This window comes from Meleagris gallopavo, chromosome 12 (genome assembly GCF_905368555.1).
Source record: "Meleagris gallopavo chromosome 12, MGAL_WU_HG_1.1, whole genome shotgun sequence".
NCBI classification, from domain to species: domain Eukaryota; kingdom Metazoa; phylum Chordata; class Aves; order Galliformes; family Phasianidae; genus Meleagris; species Meleagris gallopavo.
In genome coordinates, this window is record NC_139415.1 from 17,878,983 (window position 1) to 17,906,832 (window position 27,850).

The 27,850-nt window shown below is 41.3% G+C and overlaps 2 protein-coding genes, 1 long non-coding RNA gene and 1 other non-coding gene across 8 annotated transcripts; 2 read left to right on the plus strand and 2 right to left on the minus strand.

The window, feature by feature from the left end:
- Positions 1-2,823: 2,823 nt before the first annotated feature.
- DIS3L (DIS3 like exosome 3'-5' exoribonuclease) lies at positions 2,824-17,863 on the plus strand. 3 transcript variants are annotated; one of them, XM_003209571.5, is made up of 17 exons: positions 2,825-3,056; positions 5,107-5,260; positions 5,974-6,102; positions 7,040-7,175; positions 8,131-8,307; positions 9,133-9,211; positions 10,127-10,306; positions 11,091-11,260; positions 12,018-12,179; positions 12,846-13,093; positions 13,514-13,606; positions 14,440-14,973; positions 15,612-15,766; positions 15,866-16,041; positions 16,272-16,417; positions 17,129-17,303; positions 17,379-17,863. In XM_003209571.5, exons 1-17 carry the CDS (start codon positions 2,927-2,929, stop codon positions 17,697-17,699), a joined length of 3,165 nt encoding a protein of 1,054 aa, XP_003209619.1. In that variant the 5' UTR covers positions 2,825-2,926; the 3' UTR covers positions 17,700-17,863. The 3 variants fall into 3 exon arrangements, with proteins under 3 accessions (XP_031411215.1, XP_003209619.1, XP_085090249.1); XM_031555355.2 differs by having other exon boundaries at positions 2,824-3,056; positions 15,612-16,041; XM_085234123.1 differs by lacking the exon at positions 2,825-3,056 and having other exon boundaries at positions 4,029-5,205; positions 15,612-16,041.
- Positions 17,864-18,439: 576 nt separating this feature from the next.
- TIPIN (TIMELESS interacting protein) lies at positions 18,440-26,508 on the minus strand. 3 transcript variants are annotated; one of them, XM_003209588.5, is made up of 8 exons: positions 26,342-26,508; positions 24,831-24,988; positions 23,730-23,823; positions 22,778-22,853; positions 22,252-22,374; positions 21,690-21,753; positions 19,449-19,646; positions 18,440-19,105 (listed from the first exon to the last, which is right to left on the minus strand). In XM_003209588.5, the coding sequence occupies exons 2-8, from the start codon at positions 24,958-24,960 to the stop codon at positions 18,948-18,950; spliced, it is 843 nt and encodes a 280-aa protein (XP_003209636.1). In that variant the 5' UTR covers positions 24,961-24,988; positions 26,342-26,508; the 3' UTR covers positions 18,440-18,947. The 3 variants fall into 3 exon arrangements, with proteins under 3 accessions (XP_003209636.1, XP_010715891.1, XP_010715890.1); XM_010717589.4 differs by lacking the exon at positions 26,342-26,508 and adding an exon at positions 26,067-26,205; XM_010717588.4 differs by lacking the exon at positions 26,342-26,508 and adding an exon at positions 25,998-26,135.
- Positions 20,892-21,027, minus strand: LOC116217118 (small Cajal body-specific RNA 14). The gene has a single exon (XR_004161140.1).
- Positions 25,033-27,658, plus strand: LOC146543569 (uncharacterized). The gene is made up of 2 exons (XR_014885949.1): positions 25,033-25,596; positions 26,089-27,658. It is a non-coding gene; the product is annotated as an uncharacterized LOC146543569 (long non-coding RNA).
- The last annotated feature ends 192 nt before the right edge of the window (positions 27,659-27,850 follow it).

A 27,850-nucleotide genomic window follows, 5' to 3' on the forward strand; every position in this document is an offset into this window, starting at 1 on the left:
CACATTGCAACAGGTTTTAGGCAGCTGAGGAATGAGTCCTTTTGTTAGAAAACCCAGCAATTGCTTTGTCAGGGCAAAGGTAAGGTATATCAAAGGCTTATTTGTGTGACACCAACTGACAAACACTGGTAAGCAGCCAAAATGGGATTACATTACACTGTCATCCACACATCACACCTGTATTTGAATACTTGTCCTTGCCTAGTGGACACTCCATTTCCACATACAGATGAATAATAACCTATATAATGTACTGCTCTTCTTCTGTGTTCAAAATTAGTTTCTGAGGTCATATTGGTGTCAGCTATTTGTCAGATGAGTCATACTTCAATCTTGGGAAACCTGAGCCAAAATCCAGTATTTTCCACTGATCTGAAATGCTGCTTTGCTGAAAACTGAGCAACTTCTATCTAAAGGTACTGCATTGAAATTCTGCACTGCATCTCCCGAGGTGTTTTTCCAAGCAGAGGGAAACCTCCTCAGAGGCTCACACTTCCCAACATAGGTAAGAACAAACATGTAATTGAACTTTAAAGAGACTTCTCTCACTCGTGAAGCAAAAGCTTTCCCAAGACTTACTGGTGTTCTCCAAAGGAGCACTGTATGAAGTAAGGTATACTGTATGAAAAGAAAGAAATATTTATACTGGTTTCTTTCAGTCGGTTCTGCCGTGTCATGTTTCTCAAACACTGAAAGGAAAATCATATGAAGAAATCTATGTTTCAAAGGCATGCAGTTGTGCTGCATTCCACCTTCATTCTTTACCACTGTTGAGATCTTCTAATTCAGATACCTAGATCACATCAGCAACTTCTACTTTAAAACAATTAATGATGTTCCTGCTATACTGCTGGTTTTGCTTCTCCCTGCTCAAACTTTTTGTCATGTATAAAGGCAATTACTAGATGAGCAAAGTTTGTCTCTGATCTCACTAGGACAAACTCAATTGTTAGATGGAGCGCAACCAGTCCTACACCTTCAGTGAGTCAACCTTACACAGACTTCGATGCCTAGGAGTTGTTTATCAAGACAGGAAGGGCAACTGAGAATTTTAAAGACCATCTAACTAGGATATTAGAAATAAGCATGCAGCTCCTCAGCAGTATCAGCAGCACATGAACTTACTCCAAAGGTCTTACATTTTTTTCTGTAAAACAGTGAACAAATTAGAGCAGAGATCTCAGTCACTTTCGATTAATTAACTTTCCTTTTATTGCAGTCACAGAATGACACAATGTAGGCATGCTGATCTGTGCTCTTCACTTTGCCACAGCGGGGAGCAGCCGCTGCATTTCAAACTGAATTCTGTATATTTTCTCCCAAACGTTCTCTCTCATCCCCTTCCTGTCACCACTGGTTATTCTATATTTGTTCCTACTGAACCAGAGCTCCATCATTTTGGTCTCCATTTCTCCCTTCCTCTCACATCTTGCTTACATAATACATCTAAAATAATCTAGACTACCAACCAAGACCACACTTCAGTCGTCTCTCACCAAGTTTTAACACCTCCTCCTCCTCACATGCTGAGAACTTGGCTTCTACAAACCAGTTCCTTACAGATGGTACTTACATTTACTGGCACCAACTGGTTACTTAGAAATATTAGTCACTGGAGATACACATTTTACAAGATATGTGAAATAGAAACAAGTGGAATAAACAGGGACCCGCTGTCTTGGCTTTTTCCCAGTCTTTTTTCCTCAAAAGGACTACTGGAGAGTTTGCACCACGTTCAAGCGAGGTTATGATGGAGGCATTTCTAAGAAAGTATTGATGTGTTTTTATTGTTAAAATCATCCCCCGGTGCCATACTAGCAGCATTACAGTCTTATTTACGGCACACCGACTGGGGCCCACAAACACTGCGTTGGGTGCCACAACCTTCCTCCGCTTTCCTGTTTGATCTCGACAAAAATCAATCTTTCACTGCGTTCGCCTCCACTCTGCAAACACGAGCAGCAGCGCCGCCGCGGCTCCGCCTCATCGCCCAGCGGGCGCCGGCAGGGGGCGCCATAGAAGCGGACGCAGCGAGGAGCGGAGCTGGGGCGGCTCGCGGTGGGGCCGATTAGGGAACGGCCAGGAGACGGGCGCGTGCCGTTATGCAGGGCTACGAGGCAGGCGCAGCAAGACAGCTGCTGCTTCTGCGGACCTTGTCCAGCCTTCCAGTGCCTCCGATACAAAACACATTTCTGCCCTTTGTAATTGCCTACAAACGACAGAACCCCGAATCTATCTTCGCTACGACCGCCCCTCCGCCTCTTCCCACGCACTGCGTTCTTAGAGAGCAGACCCTTCTTTCTCACCTTTCACGGACATTCCAGACACTTCCCCAGCATTTTCTCCACCGCCCCTCCTAAATCTCTCCGTTTTCCACCACTGAAAGGGAACCCATCCCCCGTCACTGAGCAGCAGAACCCGGGGCTCTGCGCAGGGCTGTGGAAACCCTTCTCCTCAGCTCCCGCTCGGCACCAGCCCCTCACAGCTTGACCTCGGCTTTCGGCCCTGCTTCTTACAGGTCTCTCCCAACTTTTCTTCAGCTCCTTCCCCCTTAGTTTGCTCCTGCGTCTCTCAGAGTCTCCTCTCAGTTGCAGCCAGCCTCACTCCCTCAGTCCTCTCCCGCCTTTCCCACAGAGCTGCTCTCAGCCCGTTCCCGCCTTTCCCTCAGCTCGCGCCTTGCTCTCGGCTCGCACCGCTCCCAGCTCGCGCCTTTGCCCCAGCGCTGCTCCCCACCCGCTCCCGCCCATCGCTCAGCACCGCCTGCACCGCTCCCTCCTTCCCCTCTCAGCGCTCCCGCCCGCCCCCCGGCATCCTCCCCACCCCTCGGCTCAGGCCCCACCCCGTACCGTTGCACCGCCCCTCGCGCAGCGGCCCGGGATCTCCGGCCTGACCGTTCGGCGATTCGCCGCTCGTTGCCGCCGTCCGAATGCTCCGCACGGAGAAAGTGCTGCAGCTGCGGAGCCAGCAGGGCCGCTCGGTGCGCGTGGTTCGGGAGCATTACCTCCGGAGCGACGTGCCGTGCCGCAGCGCGCTGTGCCGGGCCAGCTGTCCGCGCGGTGAGCGGGCTGAGGGGACGGGACGGGCGACGCGGGCTGCTCTGTGAGGGAGGACCTGGGGCGGTGCGCTCGGTGTTGGGCCAAAGTCGGGTGCGATCCATCGGCTGAGGGGATCCTGGCGGGCTGGGAGGCCTGAGAGAACCGGCGGGAGCGGAGCGGGGGATGGGCGCTGTGGAGGCAATGCACAGCGATGGGAGATTACGGGCGGCACCCAGTACAGCGATGACACCGATTCGAGGTGCTGAGGAAAATAAAAAGGGAACCGAAAGGAGGTGTTGGTCGATAAAGGATTTAGCTGTAACAGCTCGGGGCCGTACTGAAAGGCCGGAGCGCAGCGGGAAAGGCGCCTTTCTCACTTTATTTCCTCAGAAGGTTGTCTAAAAGTGCGTTAATTTCTGCGTGGTGGTGATTATAGCGTGCAGTAATCCCTGGCCGTGGCTGTGCTGTGTGCTTACAGCAGGGCCCAGCCGGCATCGTGAGGCGGCTGTAATTGTGCATCAGCAGGTATTTCTGTTCATAGAAGAGTACAGTGTTCCTGTTCTGCCTCCCATCCAGCATAGGATGGTCTTCTGTGGCACCTGGGGTGTTATGTACTGAGGTGCTATTAAGCATGTCATAGATCAGCTTAAAATAAAAGGTTCAGAATTTCAGTTCTTTCTGAGCTGCAGCTGACACCAGTGTTGTCACTTCAGATCTCTGTGCCTATTGCACGTGAGGGCAGAGGACAGCACAGCATCTTAGTGCTAGCTAGGATGTCAGGGTGAGTTAATCACTGCTCCCTTGTGGATCTGGGTGCCACAGAGATGTGCACTGCTTTTGGCTATAAGTTACAGACCAAAATCTCACCCCTGTGCCCATGACCGACTTCTCTTCTTCTCGGCTTGAATGTAAACTGTGCTGCAGATGAGTGCTAGAACATGTCCCTGTGTACTTATTTCAGGTAACCCCGAGGTAAGGTGAACATTTGTTTTCATTCCTGACTGCACGCTGTGCTCAGCAAACTTCTCTCCTCTGCATAATTCACACCTCAAGATACCTCTAATGGCACCCTTTGCCTACCTAGAAGTTATTGTGCTCTAAACACATGGATTAGGCAAGGATAGCTTAATGTGAGCAGATTATATAACTCTTTGAGTGACATTTTACTTTTAATGCTTTTCTGAATTAATATTAGCTTTATATGTGCAATCTGCCATCATCCATTCTATACCTTCAGTGTGAGGTGTAGCCTTGGCACTGTGCACAGGACTGTGCCTGCTGGATTCACAGTTGGTCCTGTGACAGTTCCAAAGAGATACATGGAAATAACCTGACACATCAAGATCTATATCATCTTACCAAATACAATTTCCCTGCCCTCTAGTAACTACAGAAGTACCATTTTTATAATACTAAAATGGATAAATCAGCAAATACAGCAGAGTTAATGCCAACCCATCAAATCTTTAGTAATTAATTTGCAGTGACATTTTAAGGTTTAATCATTGGCATACTCATAAGGAATGGAGTTTCTTTAGAGAATATTGTTGATGATAATAGTCCAGATTTGAACCTGTTCTCTTTGAGAACATCTCCTTTTGTCTGTATTCTTATATGTAAAGATGTAGGAGAAAAGCCTACTCTAAATGGATAGTGTTGAATAGAGGGATCTGTGGAAGCACTACACCTATTGAATGATTCCATGAAGATTTTTTGTGGTCTCTTTCCTCATGTGAAAGTGGAAAGGGAAAAAAAAAAAAAAAAAAAAAAAAAAGGAATGTTACATGCACTTTAAGTGGCATCCTTTTCACAATGAAGTTGAATCTTCTTCACTCCTTTGGATTGAATTCACACTACATTTTGGCATTAGTGGATAACAAAAGGGTATTGTAACAAACTGTAGAGATTGCAACACAGAATTGTACCACAGTAGTCACTGTAGCTTTGTTCATCTGAGAAATGCATGTGTATGCCTTTGAAGAGAGGCAACTCTAATTTTATGGCTCTTACTTTCAAGAAAGCAGCATTACATCTGAAAGTTTGAATTTTTAACCTCTGCATTGTATTTTAGATGGCAAATTGTTATCGGACGATGTGACTCATTACGTTGTCCCAGACTGGAAGGTTGTTCAGGACTACCTTGAGATTCTTGAGTTTCCAGAGCTGAAAGGTATTATTTTCATGCAAACAGCATGTCAAGCTGTGCAACATCAAAAAGGTCGCAGGTACTTATCCTATAACAACTTGTTTGTTTTTACTATAGATTGAAGTAACTTACTGACTTTGTACAGTATATATTTAAACAGTTAACCTATATCAGAAAAAACGCTGTGCTTAAGTTTTTCTTAGGTCTTTCAAAAGTACTAATTTAATTTTACAGAAGGGAAGGAAAGGTGATCTTTAGTGATCCATAGGCATCAATGCCTGTAATAGTTTCTGCTTGATAGTGGCATCATTAAACCTATAACATTACTAATTTATCAGATGACTTGTGACAGCAATAAAGGTCTTTGCAGTAACAGTGTTGTATGCCACAACTGGATTTTGTGCACCTTTTTGTTCCTGCTATATTACAGATGGAGCGCTCATCTTTGAGGACCAGTCAGTGCTATTACATGGCACTTAACAGACATAACCTATATATTGCCAAAGCATCTTGTCTTTGAAATGATAAAAGAAGTTCCCACACACTCATAATGTTTGAGGGGGACTTATCAGGAAACAAATGTGTTTAAGGATCTGAATATTTGTAATGCAATTAGAAAAGCTTGCTTATAGATTTTTTAGGCTTTATCATCAATAGTGGAATTTAATAAGTGCATTTCTTTGCGTGTGACCATAGTTCTCCTTGAGTTTTTCCAGCTGTATTTCCAGATGAAAATAAGTTAGTATTATCAAAAGAAAGCACAAGATAATATTTATCTTTTCTGTTTTCCAGACAGTACAACAAATTGCGAAATCTAATAAAGGACACTCGCCATGATTGTACAGTGTTTGCTAATGAGTTCCACCAGAACTCTTACCAGCCAAGAGAGAAGGGAGAAAGCATGGAGAAGTGGCAGACCAGGTTTGCTTTAACTTATACAGCACTGCAATGGATAACATAGAAGTGTTATATTTAGAGATATTTAGAGAGTTAATTTTGTTTTGCTTTGCATAGGCCTGGAACAGTTCACAATAGTTGTGAAAGTCTAGATTGTCCTTCTGTGAAGAAGGAAAGATTAACATTGTTCCAATAGGAAAATAAACAAAAATGTTTATTTGTACTGGGAACAAACACACACTCGGATCATTTTCAAGTTGGACAATATAACAATCTGAAAGATCAAGGCAGTGAAATAGCAGTAAAGGAAATGTAATAACAAAGGGACTGGCACCAGTGGAAAGGTGTTACAAAGAAAAAGTGCTCACCTGTTTCTGCAGATCGAGGCTCACAGGGAAAACTCCACAAAAGAGGGATCTCCAACCAGAGATCCTTCCCTAGTGCCAGTCAGTCCTTAAATGAGGTCTAAGAGAGGTACAGCCAGGCTTCACCCCTTCTTGTCCCACTGCCTTCACCTGTGCTCCCAGGGGCTGACCGGGTCTTTTCCCAGGTGTTCAATCAGTGCTTCAGGCCGTGATTCAACAGTTCCCATACAGACAGTCATTTAAAAGTTTTCTTTAGCATAATAAATAGATTGAGCATACTTCTAATCCTGTTAGATGTAACATCTCATAGCCTGTTTAGCCCACAGAACTTCTGGCAGTTCTAACTAAATTTTTACAAGCTTTCACTCAGGAGTAATACGTTGTGTTGCAGGTAGGACATGTGCTGAGAAATAAGCACTTTTTCTGTGTCTTCTGAGTGCTCATACATGGCACACAATTTCTTTTTCAGATATAAAGATTATGTAGCTTGGTGTATGAAAACCAAAGTCTCATTTATACAAAGTCTGCAAATGTCTTGCAAATAGCAAATGAGATATTCCAGAAATCTTATTTCAAGCTTTGTTTTTTTTTTCTAGGAGTATTTACAATGCAGCAGTTTGGTATTATAATCATTGCTTGGGTCAGATGCCGGTTGTTATGGTAACAGAAGATGAAGATGCTATCAAGCAGTACGGAAATGAAACAGAAGGAGTGTTTGTGATTTCCTTTAAGGTAACATGCCTTTGAAGGCTGCCTTCGTGATTCATCAGAATGACCAAACAAGTACTTTAAAGCTCAGTGTGTAGTGCAAATCATTTCAGTTTATGTGTAATAGTACTACAATGCTGCCTCATGGTTATGTTTATGAAAGAAAGCAAAGATGTCATGGGAATGTCGTCAAAAATAGTGAGTGAGAAAAATGGAGAAATGAAAAGAAAAACAGCAGCCCTTTCTTTTGTTTTACTTTTTTTTTCTTTTTTTTTTTTGGTAAGAATTTGGCACTGATAGCCTATAATTGGTTATCCCAACCAGCTGTCTGAATCTGCAGTGGAAACAGTTCTTAAGCAGAAGTAACCTAAATGTCCATCAGCATTGTTCAGACAGTGTATGTTAGCCCCTATAGGCAAATTTAGGATACCCTGATGTTTGGGAAGGTAATTTATTCTTTATTTAGTTACTGCTTGTATTCAGCAGGACACGTGAATAGCAGATTTATGTTTAGCTGTGATAGGATGTTGAGTAAAACCAACAAAGTTTACCTCAAAGTTATATAGAAATGATTACGTGTGTTTTATTTCTATGAGGCAATGGAAATTCTAATGTGGGATAGAGAGTCCTACAAAAAGTGTAAATATGATAGGTTGGATGTCTGTTGGATGATTTTGCTGTGGCATTCTAGAAGCAGCGTGTAGCTCAGATGGGGTATATCACTAGTACAAATTTGTGAATCTCTAGTCTAGGATGCTCTCCTAACAGTTACATCTCCTTTAGTTTTATTTCCAAATGAATCAGAATGAATCTGGAACAATTGGTGGTGCCTAGAACAGACACATAGTTACCACCTGGAAATGTTGTTTGAGTATACCGTAAGACAGCCCTTGTCCATTATATGCATTCCAAATGAAGCATTATTAAAAGAGCAGTGACCTCTAAATCCTTTCATTTTTGTTCATATATGTGCATACAGAACTATTTGGATAACTTTTGGCCTGATTTAAAGGCTGCCCATGAACTCTTTGACTCGATACTTCAAGCTCGGCGTGAACGGGAGATTGAAAGTCAAGAAAACAATGGAAAAGAATATCCTGAGCACTTACCCATGGAAGTGTTGGAGGCTGGGATCAAATCTGGGAGGTACATACAGGTAAATTGCTACTTAGAGATCATACACAGAACAATGCGGTCCTGTGCTTTGTTCTTTCAGTTGCCTGAATTAGACTGATTAGATGAAGAAACATGGATTAGTGGGAAGAGGGAAATAAAGTTACTCTGGGAAGGCAAGAGTAAGAGGGTGGGAGGGATTTGGATCTTGTGAACAGATGGAGAAATAAAAAGGAAAATTTCTTATTGGGGATCTTCCTTTAGGTCGACTTTTGATATTCTTGTAAGTTGAGAAAGTAGGTAAGATATGAAGCAACTGTATCTAATTTTGAAATATAAATAGTGCCATATAAGGGCAACATTTCTTAATGAATTTCCTCACAGCCTATATCTCAGTCAGTGGAATTAATATACGGTTTTATGGCTACTCAGGGCTTTTATTTGGATTGTTTGTGGCCAACAATCTCTTAAAAAAACGATTTAAAGAATTAGAAGTAGTAATTTGTTCTTTGCTTGACAGCTTTGTGAGCAAGGTGAAAATAAAATATGAAAAAATAGAGCTTTCTTTCTTAATATTTAATGTCCAGTATTAGAGCAGGCAGTAAAAGTAATCTTATACTGCCTATGCTTTGAATAAAAGGTTCCTCACCAGCTTAAAAATGAGCTTTTTAAATAATTTGTGCTTCTTTCCTAGAAGTGAATACTTAAAGGTGTGTGTTGTATGTTCTTTCTCTGTAGAGAAAACAGTTATGTCCAAAATGACCTAAACAGCAACCAAAAGTACAACTAAGCACATTTTTGTTTTATTTCAAGTTGGCTACTTAGAGGTGTGACTCTTTCATTCTTTTTATTGATTTATTACTTTTAGGGTGCACTGAATGTCAATAAGCACAGAGCACAACTGGAAGCTTTTGTTCGACTTCAGGGATTTGGCAGCAAAGAAACAGGTGAAAAGACAAAGAAAGCATTCAGTGACTTCTTGACACTGCCTGCACTTTTCACATGAATCCATGTAACCGTAGATACATATATAGCTGTTCAGATATTAAACAAGATGAAAGCTAAGATACTGTAATGCTTGTGTTTTCTTTTCACAAGCCAGAAAGGAGGATGGACATTAATCCAGAGACTGAGCCTTCTGAGAAAACAACATGCTGTATATCCCCTATTCTTAGTACCTTTTGCCATGTTTTGGACTGTTGTCCTGCTAGCAGATTTCTCTAGAGCTTTTCTGAAGTTGAATACTGATGCAAATCATTATCTTCGTGCTTTGCTCAAACTTCAGATGGCACTCATTTGTTGAGATGAGCGTTTGCAGCATTAGGGAGCTGGTCACTGTGAACATACAGGAAAAATGCCTTTCAGATCAGATCACCAGTATTGTCTTTCTGGTATAGTTAGTAATAAATACCTTTTAAAGAAAAGCACATTGTCCTCGCACAGCTGTAGTGTCCCAGTTTTCACTAATAAGTACTTTCAAATGTTCCTGTAACAGACCCTACACTATTCCATATACAAACCCTTTTGTAAAAACTTGTTTAATCCTGCCCAGAGTTCTGCAGCAGTTGAATCAACGCTTTAACTGTTCTGTGTGTTTTTAAACCTGCTGCCTGAGAACAATGAAATCATCTTAGCCTCTGCTGTGTTGTATCTAAGAGGTTACATTGAGAATTACTTAATATCTCTTCTAGGAAACGAGGGAAAGATTTTAATTTTCTTGCAGTGTTAATTACTTGCCAGTACTGCCTTTGGAGAGAAGTCGTACTGCAAATATACTTTTCTGTAAACTGTTATTTCAGCAGAATGCTGCCAAGGGAGGTGGAGGAATTAGTAGTTCAATTTATTTCTTATTTTCCATGTAGAACTTCAAAGTGATATCCTTATTTATGGGGCCAGAGCTCGAAATCGTGCAATCCATGGTGATGTGGTAGCAGTGGAGTTACTCCCTTGCCATGAATGGAAAGGAAGGACTGTTGCCCTGTGTGAGAATGAGACTGAGGATAAAACACCTGCAGACACCACTGGTGATCCCATGCCCACAGGTAAAGTAGATCAAATTATGCAGTGTTTTATTAAGATTACCTCACTTCCTTGGTCTGATGTGTGTTGCAGTCTTCATTATATATTCTTTTTGCTTGGATTTCTTTCACTGTCACATTTATCATACCACACTAAGTTCCAAGTGCTTATGCCAAATTAAAGCTTTCTAACATAGCCCTGAAATAAAGCCACTGGATTTTTTACTATATGTGAAATTCCATTCTTTAATTTTATTTTCAGAAATAGTTCATTTATTCTAAATAAATTCCTAAAGTATTGAATTTTACATTTATTGAGTTTAAGCATTTAATTTGATATGGTTAGTTGACTGAAAACAGGAATACCACAATGCAAAGATGTTTGCAAAGGCTGACAGTAGATGGTAATGTCAGTCTGAACTCCAGCACTGCTACAGAAGACTTTTGGGGTTCAGATCTCTTGAATGAGGAGACTGACTCTAATTGAGAAAGCTGCCAGCTAAGATGGTCTTGGCCCAGAGGATTAAATCTCAAACACTTTGCTACCCAAACACACGCTGTCATTCTTTACAGCTCTACAAGAGACTAACTTATGTTAGGATACAGACCAATTTACAAAGTGTGCATTTGTGTCCTGTGCTCTCGCTGTTGATTATGTAAAAGACAACAACATCCTTTTGATTCCTTGATTTTAAATAACAATTAATGATAAAGATTTTTAATAAGTAAATGGAGAAGTATCCAGCTCCTATTACAGTCTTACACTCTGTACTACGGAAACTTATTTGAAAATGTTCCTTATTAAAAGGTAAAGTTGTTGGAATCATTCAAAAGAACTGGAGGGATTATGTGGTCACTTTCCCCTCTAGAGAAGAGAGCCAGTCCCAAGGCAGAAATGCTCAGAAAATCCTTGTAACACCTTGGGACTACAGAATTCCCAAAATCCGGATCAGTACCCAGCAAGCAGAAGCACTACAGGTAATCTGAAAGTATTTCTCTATTCTGTACTTGTATGGTGGGTGTCATATGTTTTGATGATGTTTTCCAAGGCAAAAAGACAGGTAAAGAATTATTAGTAAAGTTAAGTTTGTAAAAGCAGTTCAAGTTCAGCATAAAGAAGTGTGTTCAGTTCCTGACAGAATTGTCTCACCTTCAGGTAATAAAGTGTATTTGAGTTCTGAATTTGTGCCATAGTCCAGGTATCTGGGTTGTTGGGTTTTGTGCTTTGTTTTCTGATTAACTGTGAGGTCATACTAATAACCCCTATGCCTTTATTGGATCACTGACTATAACTCTGGTGACAGTACAGAGAAGGGTTTTCAGTAAGTTGGTAACAAATTGCAATGATTGACCTGTCATTGCTGGAGAAAAGAGAGATCTTTGCTTTTTGTTCATTCCAGCTGTCTTTACTCTGTAATGCTAAGTACTTCACAGATAAAGGCTAACAAGTAAATTCTGATGGTGAAGAATATTTATTTATGTCTTGGTTCTGCCTTTTTTTTTTTTTTTTTTAAATATACCCGGAGGTAGAGATTCTCTGTGCATTGACAGTCAGGAAAGAAATGTAGTTCTAAGTATCTACGTGCTTCTCATTGTGGGTTTATTTTTCTTTTCTATTAAGATGTTTAGAGCTGTCAGTCTCTTCGGATTACACTGTTTGCCTCTGAAAAGTGTTTATGTTGATTGCTTGTCAGGAGCAGATGGCTGTTTTAACAGAAGAATTGTGTTGTTGCAGGAGTACAGAGTTGTTGTGCGCATTGATTCTTGGGAATCAACTTCTGTATATCCAAATGGACACTTTGTGAGAGTTTTAGGAAGAATTGGAGATCTCGAAGGGGAAATAGCAGCTATTCTGGTGGAGAACAGCATTTCTGTTGCTCCCTTCTCAGAAATTCAGGTCAGTCTTTATGATGAGGAACCTTGTTTTCTGTTTACCTGCAGGCTCTCGTTGCTCCAAGAGGGGGCCTCTGCCACCAGATTTTTGAAAAATGAAAACTATTTATAGAGTATTTTTCTGTAACTACATTTGGATGGCATTGGTTTTTGGAATACTATAAATTCTCACATCAAGAGGGATTTTAAGATAACCTGTTCATGAATAGGAGAGAATTACAAATTTTTAATTCTAATTTGATGTAAAATTTTAAGATATTATTGTCTTTAAATGTGTTTATACTACTGATTGCAAAGGCCAAGACTTGTTGAAATCATTGTCTTAAATCTTTTTGTTTCCGACCAGAGCAGCAGCCATCTGCCACTGAAGTGTTTTGATTGTACCTACAGTTAATTGAAGAAAAAAATAAAAGAATGTAAGAAACAGCATACAGTGCTTGTTTGCCACAGCTACAATATCCCTACAATAGTATCAGTTGTAGCACACTTTCACATTTTGTTTCCCAGTCTGACTTGGAAAACGTAAGGAAAGAGGAATTTGTCAGGGATTAAAAGGCTAAACACAAAACTATTAACAGATTAGAAAAGGAAAAGGAAATTCAATCTAATCTGTTGGCTTCTTTTTTTAGGAGAGATATAACTGTATGTCTACCAATAATATTTTGTACAGATGAATGAAATGCCTGTGAGTTCTTCAAAGAATCCATGGAAAGTGAATCCAGAAGAGGAAAAAAAACGTCTCAACTTGAGAGATACACACTTAGTATTCAGCATTGACCCAAAAGGTTGTGAAGATGTGGATGATGCACTGTCCGTTAGAACTCTGCCTAATGGGAATCTAGAGCTAGGTGTCCACATTGCAGATGTAACCCATTTTGTGGCAGCAAATTCTTACACCGATGTTGAGGCAAGAGCAAGGTAATGTATTTTCTAAAAGTACAAAATACGTGGAGCTTTCTAAAAGTACAAAAAACGTTTGGAGCTCAAACTTCTGAGTCACATTATGAAATGTATTGTTCTTGTTAGGCACAATGAAATGTGAACTTAATATCCAAGAGAGATGTTTGCTATCGCATTAAATGTGTGTATTTTGTGCAGCCCAAGCTCTTTCATTAAAAGAAGTTGGAGATTCAGAGCAAAGCAAGCTTAGACTTGAGAAATATTTAAATAATTTGATTTCAGTACTGTACCTGTCTGCTGTGTACAGATAACCTTAAGAATAACAAACCATGCTACGTGCCTTGTGTTGCTGGTACTGTGATTACACTGCAAACTGCCTGGGGGATAAACACCAGTGAGTCAGGGTGAGAAGAACAGCACATGTGTTTTATTCTTCAGGGCCACAACTTACTACTTAGCAGACCGTCGTTACGACATGCTGCCCTCTGTCCTGAGTGCTGACATATGCTCTCTTCTCAGTGGAGTGGATAGGTAAGATTTTCCAACATATCTGAGGAAAGAAATTTTTGCAATTTAGTTATTCCTACCATTATCTGTTTACTAATTATATGCATGTTTTGCATTACAAATCTTCAACTGAAAGAATAATGTAAAAATAGCTTCCAATGTTACATTATTTAGATGAGGTGCACACTTTGTAATCCTTTAGCTTGCCAAAATGCCATTTGTTAATTGTGGCAATGCAGCTGATTTTTTTGATGAAATTAACGACAGAATAAATCTGGTACAAAAACAAGATTTCCTACCTGTTAGCCCTGTTGAGATCTTCAGACAGCAGCAGTTACAGTGAATGCTTATTCATGTTGACGACTTTCTCACTGAGAGTTAACAGGAAATGTTAAGTATCCAGCTGTCCTTCCTTGTTCAGTTTTATGGGGCTTAACTCAGCACTGCTGCTAAGAACAAAGGAGATGCTTATTCTTCTGCAGCTCTGCCCCCATTCTTTGATTGTCAGTGCTGCTTTTGAGCTGGCCACACCAATTTTGTCACCATACAATTAATTGATTTCTTTAAAAAAAGTTATGATTTTTGTTCCATAGTTAGACTGTGCATGCTTTGTGGGTGCACAAAATAAAAAATGTTTCATCACTTGTTACAGAGTGACTATGTATGCGTGGACTCTGAATTATTTGTTACTATTTGTAATCCAAGTAGTAGGGAGTCATAGAAAGCTGAAATAAACTATTACAGTGTAGTGGTGCTTTAAAACAGATGTGGAAAGAAAATCAGCGCAGAATGAAACCTGTATGTTAAATGTTAAGTCAACCAGAACTGTTTAAAGAATTGTGATTTTTATTTTTAAGGTATGCTGTAAGTGTCTTGTGGGAACTAGAAAGAGAGTCCTTCGAGATACTGAGAGTCTGCTACAACAAAAGCATCATTCGATCTGCATACAAGCTGGTCTATGAAGTAGCACAGGGGTTATTAGATGGGGACGCAAGTGTTGTTGATGATATCCTGGAACTGAAAGACTTGGATGAAAGAACAAGAGAGAAGAAATTGTCTGAATTGGTTTGGGCAATATCCAAACTCACTGATATAGCACGACACATGAGAGCTAAGCGGGACAGCTGCGGTGCTCTGGAACTAGAAGGGGTAGAAATCCGAGTGCAACTGGATGATAAAAAAAATATTCATGATCTCATCCCCAAGCAGCCACTGGAAGTACATGAGACTGTAGCAGAATGTATGATTCTTGCAAACCACTGGGTGGCAAAAAAGATTTCAGAAAGCTTTCCTCATCAAGCTTTGTTACGTCAACATCCTCCACCACGACAGGAATTTTTTACTGACCTTCAAGAATGTGCCAGTGCCAAAGGTTTCTCAATAGACACACGGTACCTTTTACTGCTTGTCTTAAGCACTTTAATCAGTTCAGCAATTAACTGCTTGACTATGTTATTACTACAAACCATTACTGTTCTGAATGTTAATAGAGACTACACTAGCAATTCTTAATTCATTTTTTTAACCATAACCTTTATGTAAAATGACACTCTAAAGAGGTGACAGCTGTATTTCTACTGACTGGGCTGAAAATGGCAGTAGTTGAATCATTTTTAGACAGGAGAATTTGGTCAGTCCCTGTGTAGCAGTTAAGGTTAGCATTGTTTGCACCGTATTTCCTGTAACATTAGTGTAAAAGTCTTGGTTTAAATCAAACTAATTCTGTGCAAGATAATTTTAAAAGATACAGAATAATTTATAATGACTCTGTACTATGAGAAGGCTGTAAGCCTCATCATACAGAGCTATCAGTACATGAGGTGTGTCAGCAGAGCCTTTTGTTTGGAAGTCACCTTTCCAGCATTTGTGCTCTCCTGTACCGAACACACAACCAGCTCAGCATCTGTTTTGTACCAGACAAAAGTGGGTTTTACTCTAGATTCTGGTTCTCCAAGATGCAGCTTAACTGCAGACTATTACTTTGATCAGAGAAACATGTTTTTATTCAGAATTAACACTTTTTTGACAGGTCTAACAAAGCATTGGCTGAGTCCCTGGATAAAGCAGATGATCCATTGGATCCAATTGTGAATAGACTGTTGCGATCTATGGCCACCCATGCAATGTCAAATGCATTGTACTTCTCAACTGGCTCTTGTTCTGAGGAAGAGTTTCATCATTATGGTATCCTGTCACTCGTTATGAAATTCCTGCTATTCCTGAACTGCCAGGGGGAGGCAGTTGACTGCTTTGGTTACTTATTGCTTCCTTTTTTATTTGTAGGCCTTGCTTTAGATAAGTACACTCATTTTACTTCTCCTATTAGAAGATACGCTGATATAGTTGTCCACAGACTCTTGATGGCAGCAACTCTGAAGGAAACTAAGGATGTGAAGGATAAATTATTCAGTAACAAGGATCTTGAGGAATTGTGCAAACACATTAATAACAGGAACAGGGTAAGGTGGTCACCGTGTGTCTGTGTTTGCACGCTACCCAGGGAAAAAGGATACCACTCTACTGTGACTTTGGTACTACGACGCTGCAGCGCTCCTTTTAGATGTGATCTTTTTTTCAGGGGGTTGGGGAATAAGTAATGGAAAAAAATCTATAGAGATCACAGCCATTTGGCCTTCTTAGAATATTTACCTGTCCTTTTGTCTTCTCTTTTTGTGGGCGGCGCCTGCAGGCAGCCCAGCATGCTCAGAAACAGTCTACTGAACTCTTCCAATGCATGTACTTCAAAGACAAAAGCCCAGAAACAGATGAGCGCTGCATAGCAGATGGAGTTATCTACTCAATTCGAACAAATGGTGTGCTTGTTTTTGTGCCAAGGTAAGTTGATTAGAGCTTGGGCTGAGACTAAAAATCAGTTGCTTCTGGAATGCTGTGAGGACACCTCTGGTCCTTAAGAAAGGAAGCATTGACTGATGACTGTATTTTAGATTTTCTGTAAATTATAATAAGAGTTTGTTTTAATTCCAAAAAGGAGCTGCTATGGAAAAAGGGTAAGGCTGTCCTACATAGTGTATTTGTTTCAGAACATTAAAAGGCTTTTTTTTTTTTTTTTTTTTTTTGCTCAAGTGGTTGCAGAGACAATGACTGGAGAAAATGTAGTTTAGTTTTAAATTTTCAAGTAAAAAGACCCTGCATTCATCAGCGCTCCTTTCTTTCACTACAGAACGTGGTGTATGCAGGCTGAGAACCTCTTTTGAACATTTGTGCAACACTGCCCTTCTTCCGTTACCTGGGCATTCTGGGCTCCATCCAACACATAAGATAATGGGTTACTGACCTTCATTTCTGCTTTGCTGCTTTTGAAAAACCCCAGTTGCTGTCTCATCCTGTTCTTATATACTGCGAGGTTGTTTATGAGCGCTGTCAGAAACATCGCTGAAGCAGGATTATCAGGCTGCAGTTTGCCCTTTTAATTTTGCTTTCATATAATCTTAGCTGGGCTTCCTTTGGTTCTCAAATTAGCAAGGTAACTGAGAAAGTTTTTGAAGAATTTCTACCCTCATGCCTGCACTTCTGCTTTTTTTGTAGATATGGAATCAAAGGTGCTGCTTACATGAAAAACAAGGAAGGCTTAGTCCTCTCCTGTCAAGGTGAGAGAAGCTGTGAGTGGAAGCCTGGATCACTCCAACGGTTTCAGAATAGAATTACTTCCACTACAACCACTGGAGAATCGGTTACATTAAGCCTCTTTGATCACATTACAGTGAGTACTTTAATTTGAAGAAAGCAAAAGGAAAGAGCACGGTCAGAAATAAAGTGATTTTTAAATTGCTTTTAGGTGAAAATACTTGTGCAGACCTCCCGCTGCCATGCTGACACAATCAAGCTTGAAATAATCAAGAACACCCCATGCCAGACTTCAGCCACAGAAGTTTCCAAGAAGAATTTTGGTGTGGTGAAATCTGACTTAGTCAGAGAAGTCAGTCAGTCTGCAGAAGCACTGAGTGCCCAGGAAAAAGCAAGAAGTGCAGTAATTGAGGAACAGTGCCTGGAGTACCAAGAGTACTGCCAGACAAAGGGAGCAAGCTTATACCAGCTGCTCGAGGAGATAAGGGACTGGGCTCTATTGGATGTTTCAGCTGATACATGTAGTTGTTGATGCTCTGCTTATAGTTACTTTGTACAATTTTTTATTTTTAAAAATATATTTAAAAAATGAAGTCATTTTAATGAGAAATTGTGTATTTTAAATAAGAATTCTTTGTATCTGGTTATCATGCAACAAAGATTTTATACATGATAAATCTTACCTTCCAGACTAAAGCCTGTGTAGTGAATCCTTTTGATTGTCATTCAGTGAAGAAAAAAAAAAAAAAAAAAACAGCCTGCTTACCCCTGTTCTCCATACATCAGTTTCTTAAACTTGAAGTATTACTTTACCATCCTACTTACTACACCTGGTGGTTCTTTTCCACTACACTGAGTTTTAACTCATACCTACATTCATACTAAATTAATTCAGTCACACTAATCCAGAACCTTCCTTAAGCACAATTTTCCAGCTGCACGACTGACACTGTATGACACCTGCTGACACGAACTTGTTTCACCTGCTTTATGTGCTACATTGGGCCTCAGTTTGGGCTAAGCAAGTCTGCTCTATGCTACTGGACAAGGCATTCTCAGGGCTCTAGCACAGCTGTCATCTTTGAGACTAGATTCATTCCACAGAGCAGAAGATCATACTGAATTGCTGCAGCTATTGCATAAGAGGGGAAGAAAACAGTTCTGTAACAGTACAGAGCTTCAAGCCAGAAAACAGAATCAGATAAAGCGAGACTAATTCAAAGCCAAAACATGATGTACTTGGCAGTGACTTGCACAAATTGGGAAGTTGAGTTTAAACAGCCTCATACAAGAATTTATTTGACCTCTAAAATTTAATAACTTCCATTTCATAAGAAAGAAATAGTTACTTGATAAGTTTAAAAAAATATCCCGGATTCCTGTTCAAGTATAGCACTATTCTCTATTATATACGTTCCACTAAAAATGTGCACACACCTGTTAACATCTCAGTTAAATTCAGTTTGACATCAACTGAAAGATGTCAGAGTAGGCCAGAAAACCCATTTCCTAAACAACGTCAGTAAAGGGACAAAAAAAGTCTCGTATGCAGATGAAGAACAGTGTTCTGCTTTCCAATGTAGGGAGCAATTCACCTGCAGTTTCAAGAAAACAGTTTTGACCAACTATACAGATGTAATAGTTAAGGCTTTCCTGAAACTCCTGGAGTCAGACTGGAAAGAGCCAGCAATGTTTCAATACAAACATTAGTACTTGGGGTCCAATTAAGGACCCCCCTAGAGTTGGGGTCCTATTAAGTCATCCAAAGTATGAGGAATGGTCACTGCTTTTCGCTGGCACACTGCAATTCTCTCTGTCTGTCTTCAGTCTCTGTAACAGCAACACTGGTCGCAGTAACTTGAGTGTCTTCTAAAGCACCAGTCAGGTCCTGAGCAACTGGGATGTTAAGCTCCTCTTCTGGGTAACTAGGAGAGAGCTCTGATAAAGGAAAAACAAAATGCTTTCAGTGAGAAAATGCTGTTGCTGTGTGCCTGGTGACTGCAGTTTCTGTTGCCTGAATCACAACCTTCAAGAAAGCCAACTCAACGCGACTAGCAAGTCAGTCTCATCCCATAGAGACAGGCTATGACCGCTTGTCATGACAGCTGGGGAGAGCAGCTCTGGCTTAGCTTTACAGCGATCTACCTACAGGAATGCACTTTAAGTTGAGTTACAGCTTTCTACTCTCTAGAAAAGCAAGTACTAAGAACCTTTTCCTCAGCAGCTCAGCTGTCAGAACCTCTCAGGGTACTGAGCTTACACACACACTGGAACTGCTTACCATCATGCTGAGACTGGCTGTTACACTGCATCTTCGCTTGCCTACGTTCCAAGGCTAGCTGCCTGTTCCTCCTGATTCGCTGCTGTTGCTCTTCAGTGAGAGTCGTACCCGGGAGAGAATCCAGTTCTCTTACACTCCCAGAGAAGGAATGTACATCTTCAGTGGCCATATCCAGCCCATTGCTTCCACCTCCAGCACCTGGATAAAAAAGAATTGAGGGTCAGGAAGAGCAGGAAGCATCACGCTGAACACAGACCTTCCACTAAATATCTATCAGAAAAGCATTTTAAGTAATTCCTGATTATGTTCTACATTTTCAAGTTGTATTGTTGAGAGCCAAAGATCATTTTGAAATTGTTTTAACTTGAAGTCTTCTATCTAGGCGCATATACTTGATATTCAAAGTATAAAACAAATTAGAAGAAGCCAAATGCACAAAGTTCACACTTGTAAGTTGTGCCTGAAGCTTGAACAGACAGTAAAGTCAGGCAATTCTTACTGAAAGGCCAGACACTTTTCTTACCACTGCTTTGGAAAGCAGAAGGACTAGTTACAGGAATCAGACAGATTGAACACAGACGTGGTTTTAAATTCACTGTGCATTATTACAGAAATTTACTCATTTGCTAGAATTAACACATGCAAAAATAAAGGCAGTCTAATTCCATTAGACAAACTTCACCCACCAACAAAAGAAGCATGGCACTCTTGCAGGAGCGCCTAAGGCCCGTTATTTTGCACCTCTGCAGTACTTTAAGCCTGTGAACAGAGAAGTTAGCTGACAAAAGGTTTGGGTCTTTATTAGAATACTCTGAGCTTTTATTTCTAAGCTGTAGGACAGCCATTCACATTTTCCAGTTGGTGACTTACACAGAATCACAGAATGGCCAGGGTTGGAAGGGACCTCAAGGATCATGAATCTCCAACCCGCTACCACATGCAGGGCCACCAACCTCCACATTTCATACCAGCCCAGGCTGCCCAGGGCCCCATCCAACCTGGCCTTGAACACCTCCAGGGATGGACGGGGCATCCACAGCCTCTCTGGGCAGCTGTTCCAGCACCTCACCACTCTCTCTCTAAGAACTTCCCCCTGACATCCAACCTAAATCTTCCCTCCCTCAACTTAAAACCATTTCCCCTTGTCCTGCTGTTACCCACCCTTTCAAAGAGTTGATTCCTCTCCTGTTTGCAGGCTCCCTTTAGGTACTAAAAGGCTGCAATGAGGTCACCCCGCAGCCTTCTTTTCTCCAGGCTGAGCAAGCCCAGCTCCCTCAGCCTGTCTTTGTAGGGCAGGTGCTCCAGTCCCCTGATCATCTTTATGGCTCTCCTCTGGACCCTCTCCAACAGCTCTGTCTTTCTTGTCCTGGGGGCTCCAGACCTGGACACAACACTCCAGACTGTTGCTAACGTGGCTCAAGAATTTATCAGCACTGCAATACAGATGTATGGAACCATCGCACAGAAGATCTGATCACTCTACAGACACTGTCGGCAGGAACCATTCACTTCACTGTCTGTGGCTGCTCACAGCTGCATTCCATTTCTAGCAAATGCAGCCAACAGCAGAAACAGCCACACATCATCAGCCACCCAAAGGCATTGCCCACAGGGGAATAGGGAAAGTATAAACACCTGCAATGGACATTAGGAAAGACTACAGAAATTCTTATTTCTGCTACAAGTTCCTTTCAAGCTACTAGGTGAACTCCGCTCCTCTCCCCCTCTCATTTTCATTGAAATAAAAAGCTTGTTCATTTCTGAAATATAGGAAAGAAGAACAAAAACCAACAGCAGGCATACAGCAAGACCAGCCCATACACAGCAGTACCTGCAGGCATTACTGAGTCCTTCTGTAAAGGATTCAACACCCCAACCTCACTGTAACTGGAGTATAAACACTATAATAAACTCTTCTTTTCTGCAATATTAAGATCCAAGAGCTCTTCAGACTGCATGCTCATAAAAATACAAATTATGACTACATTCACTTGGTAACTGCAGGAATGGTGGATTTCAGGATTTTCTTGGGAAGGATGTTGCTAACAATGCCACTGATAAACACTTTGATAATACCCACTTTCCATTTCCTTCCTCTGTGCAGGTAGCATTTTATTCTGAGCCTAGTTTTAAAGGAGGACCACTCAACAACATCTTCTACAACAGGAAAATGTACCATGATCATTAACTTCTGGTTAGCAAGAAGGGAAAACAAGTGAACTGACAGCACAACAAACATACCTTCATTAGCTGTGAAGTCTTCATGTAAAATAGGAAGATCAAGTCTAATTCGTTTTAAGCAGGTCTGCAAATGAGGAAGAATTAAAATAGTGGTGTGTCATCTATAAAAAAAAAATCTTGTCTTACACTGGTATGTTTTTAATAGTGTTTAATAGTGTTTATGCTTTATTATTTCTTTCATTCATCTGTTTGACCCAAAACTTAAGTACCAAAATTGTTTTTCTAGCCCTTATTCTGTCATCTAACCGCACAAAGCAACATTCTTCATGAGCCTTCTAGTCCAAGTTCAATCATAAGTTTCTGCACTTCTATGCAGATTGCTTCTGTCTAAAGATGCTCTGTTAAAGAAGATCCTACAGAGCAGTAAAATAATTTTTAAATCTACTCTTAAATATTTGAAATAGCTTTTTAAAATGAGAGGATGAAATTAACTTATTGGAATACATCACACACCTTAGCAGTATGTATAACTTAAATCCTCTGCTGTGTGCTTGCTCTCCTAAGCCAACTCCTCACACTGCTGAGTACTGCACGAAGGCAAACCGACAGGAACAATACATACCTGAACTTCCTTTTTGTTTCCCAAAGACTCTACTCTGTCAATAAAATCATCAAATTGCAATTTTGGAAATAATCTATGAGCCCAGTGTTCCATATGTCGTAGAAGTGTCTTCAGATCCTCTGCCTTGAACATAAAACAAGATATCCAGCTGTTAGAAGCTGATTTAATCAGCAGACTCCAGAGGGAAATGTTACAGTAATGTTTCTGGAAACACTAAGCACCCACAGCTTGAAAATCTCTCTTGAAAATCTAAGTAATATGAATGCTTGGGTAATCTTCTATCCTACCATCAAGTATGTAAGTGCAATTTAAAGCTATGAGAAAATGAGCAATAAGAGCTCAGGAAAAGCACTTGCATATTTTTTAAGCTTGCAACTACAAACCACAGCAGGATATGCCCGAATACTGCCAGAAAGCTGCTGTCTAATCAGAGTTTGATATCAATCCTCCCCATATCAGACAGGCAGCAATCTGTTGATTTAAGCTAATCTTCCAGTAAACACCCCAGAAGCTCACCATGTCTTACCTCGTGCCCTTTACCCTTGAACTTCACGTTGTCAAACATGTGTCTTAAGGCAGGAAGTCCTCTTTCTGAAACTAACCTGTAAACATCATGGTAAAATTACCTGAAATCCAATCATTAGGAGAAATTAGCTTTCTCCTAATGAAAACAAAGAAACAAACACACATTCTCTCTTATCACCCGAAGCTACAGAAATCTATTCAGGACAGATAGAGAATCAGAATACACAGGAAGTAAGACTGCTGTAAGACTTGAGAGTTTCTGAAAATACACAATAGATACATCCAGAGCCCAAGCAGCTTTTTTATTTTGATGACATGGAAAGAAAATGGAACAGTCACTTTTAGTACCTATATTGGCCATGTAAAACTTGATAGATAACAACAGAACAGACTGCAACAGTATTTTTAAAACATAACATACCTGAAAGCTTAGATACCTTCTGATGCTTATGAGGAACTAACACCAGTTTTGGTGATAAGAGCAAGGAAAATACTTAAATCCTTTACAAACAGTTGATCTACTTTGGATGCAAGTCAGGTGTCAGCATTAATTACATAGCACACCTTGCAGACATCACTGTACTGAGGATTTATTTTGAAGTGCAGTTGAAATAAAGAAATCCACAATAGGAGGCACAAAACAAAATAAAAGAGGATACAGCTGGGTGAGTCCTATGCAGGAATAAAATCTGTTAACCAAGTTGTGAGCCAGGTACCAAGTCCCAAGGAAAACTCAACAAAGTTAGGACTAAAAACAGCAATATACAGGCAGGCAAGGGGAAAAAAAAAAAAAAAAAAGAGGTTGAGATAGAGAATGCAACAGTCACTTCAGTCTCCAAAGCTCTTAATCTTTGACTGGGCTATGAGCAAGCACAGATCACGGTAACCTTAATTACCACATCACAGCCATGTACCAAGTCTATCAAGGAAAGAAACATTAAGTTCAAAAGTACCTGTGAGCATCTAGTTTGGGTACTGATCTTTTAACTGCTTTCCGTGCAGCTGCAGAAGAATCCTTTGTTTCTGACTGCTGGTTCCCATCTGGATCTAACAAAGAAAATACCATACTGTAAGCATGCAGCACCAGCTAGAATTCCATCACACAACCTAGGATCCTACCCTATCAAAAGGAAAACTGTCACAATCACTCTGCTGCAATACTACTCCAAACAAATGCCTGCATATTTCATCTAAATTCTCCCAAGAGACTGACAGGGAGTCAATCAAGTCTCTAAAGTATGCTGAAGAATGAACTTCTCTTCAAATTTCTACTGTAAGGAACTTAGTCTTAGAACTTTTATGTTGCATTCCTGATGAAAATATATTAAGTAGACACTGCCAGTTTTAAGAGTTGAAAAAAACAATAGTCATAGGTTGCTATGTTTCCCAAAGTTTCCACTGAAATCTAGGAGAACCAAAATTCCAGCATCCCCTCCAATAACAGAGAAAAGGGTTACAAATGAACATAATCAGTGAGCCTTTTAGGAATCAGCTTCCATTCACTTCTTGACTCAGGCTAATACGTGTGCTTCTGACTGCAGTAGGTAAGGCACCATCATCCATCCACCTCAGAACCTGTAATTACTATCACACTGATTTCTTGTTTAAGACTTTGCAACTCTAAACATCAAACATCCAGGACTTAGATCTCTCCTTTTCTTACATCAAGGAATTACACACATTCTGCTTGCCTGTTCCACACACAGGACTGCACCAAGAACTTTACAAATACAATTAATATAATTTGTTTTTTGGTTTTTTTTGTTTGTTTGTTTTTTTTATGTCTTAGTCTAAAAAAAAAAAAAACAAAAACAAACTACTACCATCTCCCTGGAACACTAGCATTCTTTTGTACATGCATGCAAACATTTTCATGGAGACTACAAAGGCAAACTTCTTGCACAAGTATGGATATGCTGGATCAAGAACAATTTAACTGCTTTTTTAATCTAAGGTTATTTTTATCTAGTAAGCTCAATGCAGTGAAGTAGAACTTCAACAAAACAGATCTCACAGCCCTTCATTCCCTACTGAAAAATCTCCAGGGTTCTCACCTCCATTAGCTTGAGCCCATTCAACATCATTTCCTGGAGACGCAGGAGGTGGGAGAGGTGGAAATGTTTCATCGTCTGTATTCTCATAATCAGGGAGATCAAACAAGTTGTTCTCCAGAGGATCTATCATGGCTACGGATTAACTTCTCTTTCTTCTCCTGTGGGAAACGAAGAGGGGCTGAGAGAACTGGGATAGGTCAGTCTGGGAGGAGATGAGGCTCAGAGGAGATCTCATCACTCTCTTCAACTCCTACGAGGAGGTCGTGGTGAAGTGGAAGTTGGATTCTGCTCCCGAGTAACAGCAATAGGATGAGATGCGATGACCTTAAGCTGCACCAGGGAAGGGTCAGATTGGATAGTGGGAAATGTTTCTTTTACAAAAGAGTGGTGAGGTAGTGGCACCGACTGCTCAGGGAGTGGAGGAATCACTATGCCTGGAGGCATTCCAGAATTCCATAACAGTGGAAATGTGGTCAGGGCCATGGTGGCGGTGGGCTGGGATTGGATTTGGGGGTGTTGGAAGTCTTTTCCAGCCTTAATGAGTGTATGGGGCTGCTGAATCATGGCCTGAACTTCTGATTAATCACCTGAGGCAAGCAATGAGTCAGCCATGGAAGCACAGGTGAAGGCAATTCACCTGTGCTGCAGGAAGGGGTGGAGCCTGGCTCCAGCTCTCCTAGACCCATTTAAGAGCTGACTGCCAGGGAGGAAGGAGCTCTTCTGGAGATCTGCTCCACTGGAGTCTATTTTGTGAGCCCAGGATAGGGTGAGTGTCTTTCTTTTCTTACTCCAGTATAACAATTACATCAGCCGAGCTCCTGGATATACCATACCATCTGTATATCCATTGATTATACAATGAGTCTATGAAATATCGGAAGTGTTTGAAAAGAAGATAACAAGAACAACAAACAACAAAAAAAAACTGCCACAGAAGCAGACAAACAATAGCTATATGAGACCTGGCTCTTCCAAAGGAGAGGTCTGGCAACCAGAAAGCAGGTTATATAAATTAAGTAGCAGATACTATACAGGAGGATGACACAATCCAGTATTGCTGAGCCAAGTAAGTTACGGGCTTCTCACACTTCATTACCTGGGAGTGGCAGCTGTGGTGACTGCAACAACACACACACACACACAGCAAAAGCATTTCAGACTAAGTACTTTTAACACAGAGGTCTCCACTCCCACTTCAGCGATCAGAGTCTGTCGAGATGCGAGTCCTCGACTTACAGCTTGTCCCTTCAACCTGCAGGCCGGAGGTCTCCTCCTCTCAGGCTCAGGACGCCCCGGGCTCCTCGCAGCCTGAGCACAAGGCGGTTTTAAGGACAAGCTCTCCACAGACGGATTCACAGACAGGACGCCCGGGCGGCTCCGTCCGCACCGACATCCGACGGGAGCCCGGCACGGCCAGACGGTGCGGTGCGACCACACAGCCGCACCCTGCGGCCACCACTGAGACCCCGCTCCCCTCACGCCTCCGGCCTTGACGACTCTCCCCTTCCTACCGGATTAAGGGACCTCACGCCCGAATCGGAGGGCGGAGAGCTCCGCGCACAGCCGGATGAAATCACTCAGCGCCACACGGGGCCACGCCGCCGCTCCCGCCTCCGGCCCCACCGGGCGGCCACGGCGGAGCGCGCAGCTCTCGCGAGATCTGACACAGCGGCGCTGAGAGGGGCCGCCGGCCGGGTGGGATCAGGGCGCATGCGCGGCAGCTGCGCTGCGCTGCTTTTGGCGCCAAATCCACAAGGCGGGGCCGCGCGGTTGATGTAATGGTGGGGCGGAGCTGCGTTGTGTGGTGGCACCGCACCTGGGAACAGAGTTTTGGTTTTCTCTTATACTTCCTTGAGTTCATTGCAGGTAACGATTCAGGTGATTGAATTATTCCCTCTAATAGGACCAAATCAATTTCAAGTACTTAAAAAATGCATTTCCCATCGGTCGGAGTGATTTTAACTGGATTTAAAATGTGTATTCCCAAATGCACAAGCATCTCTTGTATTCGTGAATCCATTGAGCTGATCTGAGAAGTTTCCTCAGATGGTTGGAGCACACAGAAATAAGCACACAAACACACTGCTGTACATCAGGTGCTGCTAACTTCCAATTCCATAAAAATATACGTCATAAAATTAAGGGAAACCCAGCACTGTTTGGTGGGCGTTGTGCTGAACACAATAATCACTTTATATTAAAACATATTTAACGACAAGTGTCTGTGATACATCCGAGCCTGACGATGACATGAAAAAAATGTGCATGACATGTGCGTATGTATATCTGCAAAGTATAAAAAATGCTACATGGATTAAAGCAGAGGATGATTTAAAATCTCTGTGGAGGAGAACAGCGTTACATAACCCCCCATATTTACTGAGCCTGTTAATCAATAAGTTTAATTAGCAGCTGTGCTGGGTGACCGGGGTGGCACTTTCCACGCCTGTGCTTCCAGTCGGGTGAGGAACGGTTCCAGCAGGCAGTGGTGACTGTTTCTTTTTCCCCAGGAAGTGAGTAAGTGGCCACACGCTGATGGAATAATAAGTCAGAGAAAATAGAATAACTTGCTTCAGTTCTAGAAAACACTTCTGTTTTCTGGTTTAGGTGCTGCTGAGATGTTGTTCATTTCTGTGTGCACTGCAGTGGAAAAACTGCAGGAAACTTACTCCTTATTTTATATTTTTGTCTCTTTGTCTGTTTTATGCTACACTTGATGTATGGGAGAGAAAATCTGCAAAATGAGTGATTGGATATTTCTACATCTGAAGGGTTTTCCTGTTTGTGCAGTAAAAGTGTTTCCCATCCAATAAATCATTGGCAAAATGGATATATTGGTGCTGGTGTGTGGTGGGAAATCAGGTTTTGCTGTGTTATCTGAATTAAGATGTTGGTGATTTATACCTTGTTAACCTCATATAAATTGTAAATTATTTGATCATCTTAAATATTATCCTTTCCCTTTTACGCAAGAAGCAGGACACAAGGCAGGGGCTTGTAGGCCAGTTCTGAAAGAAAAG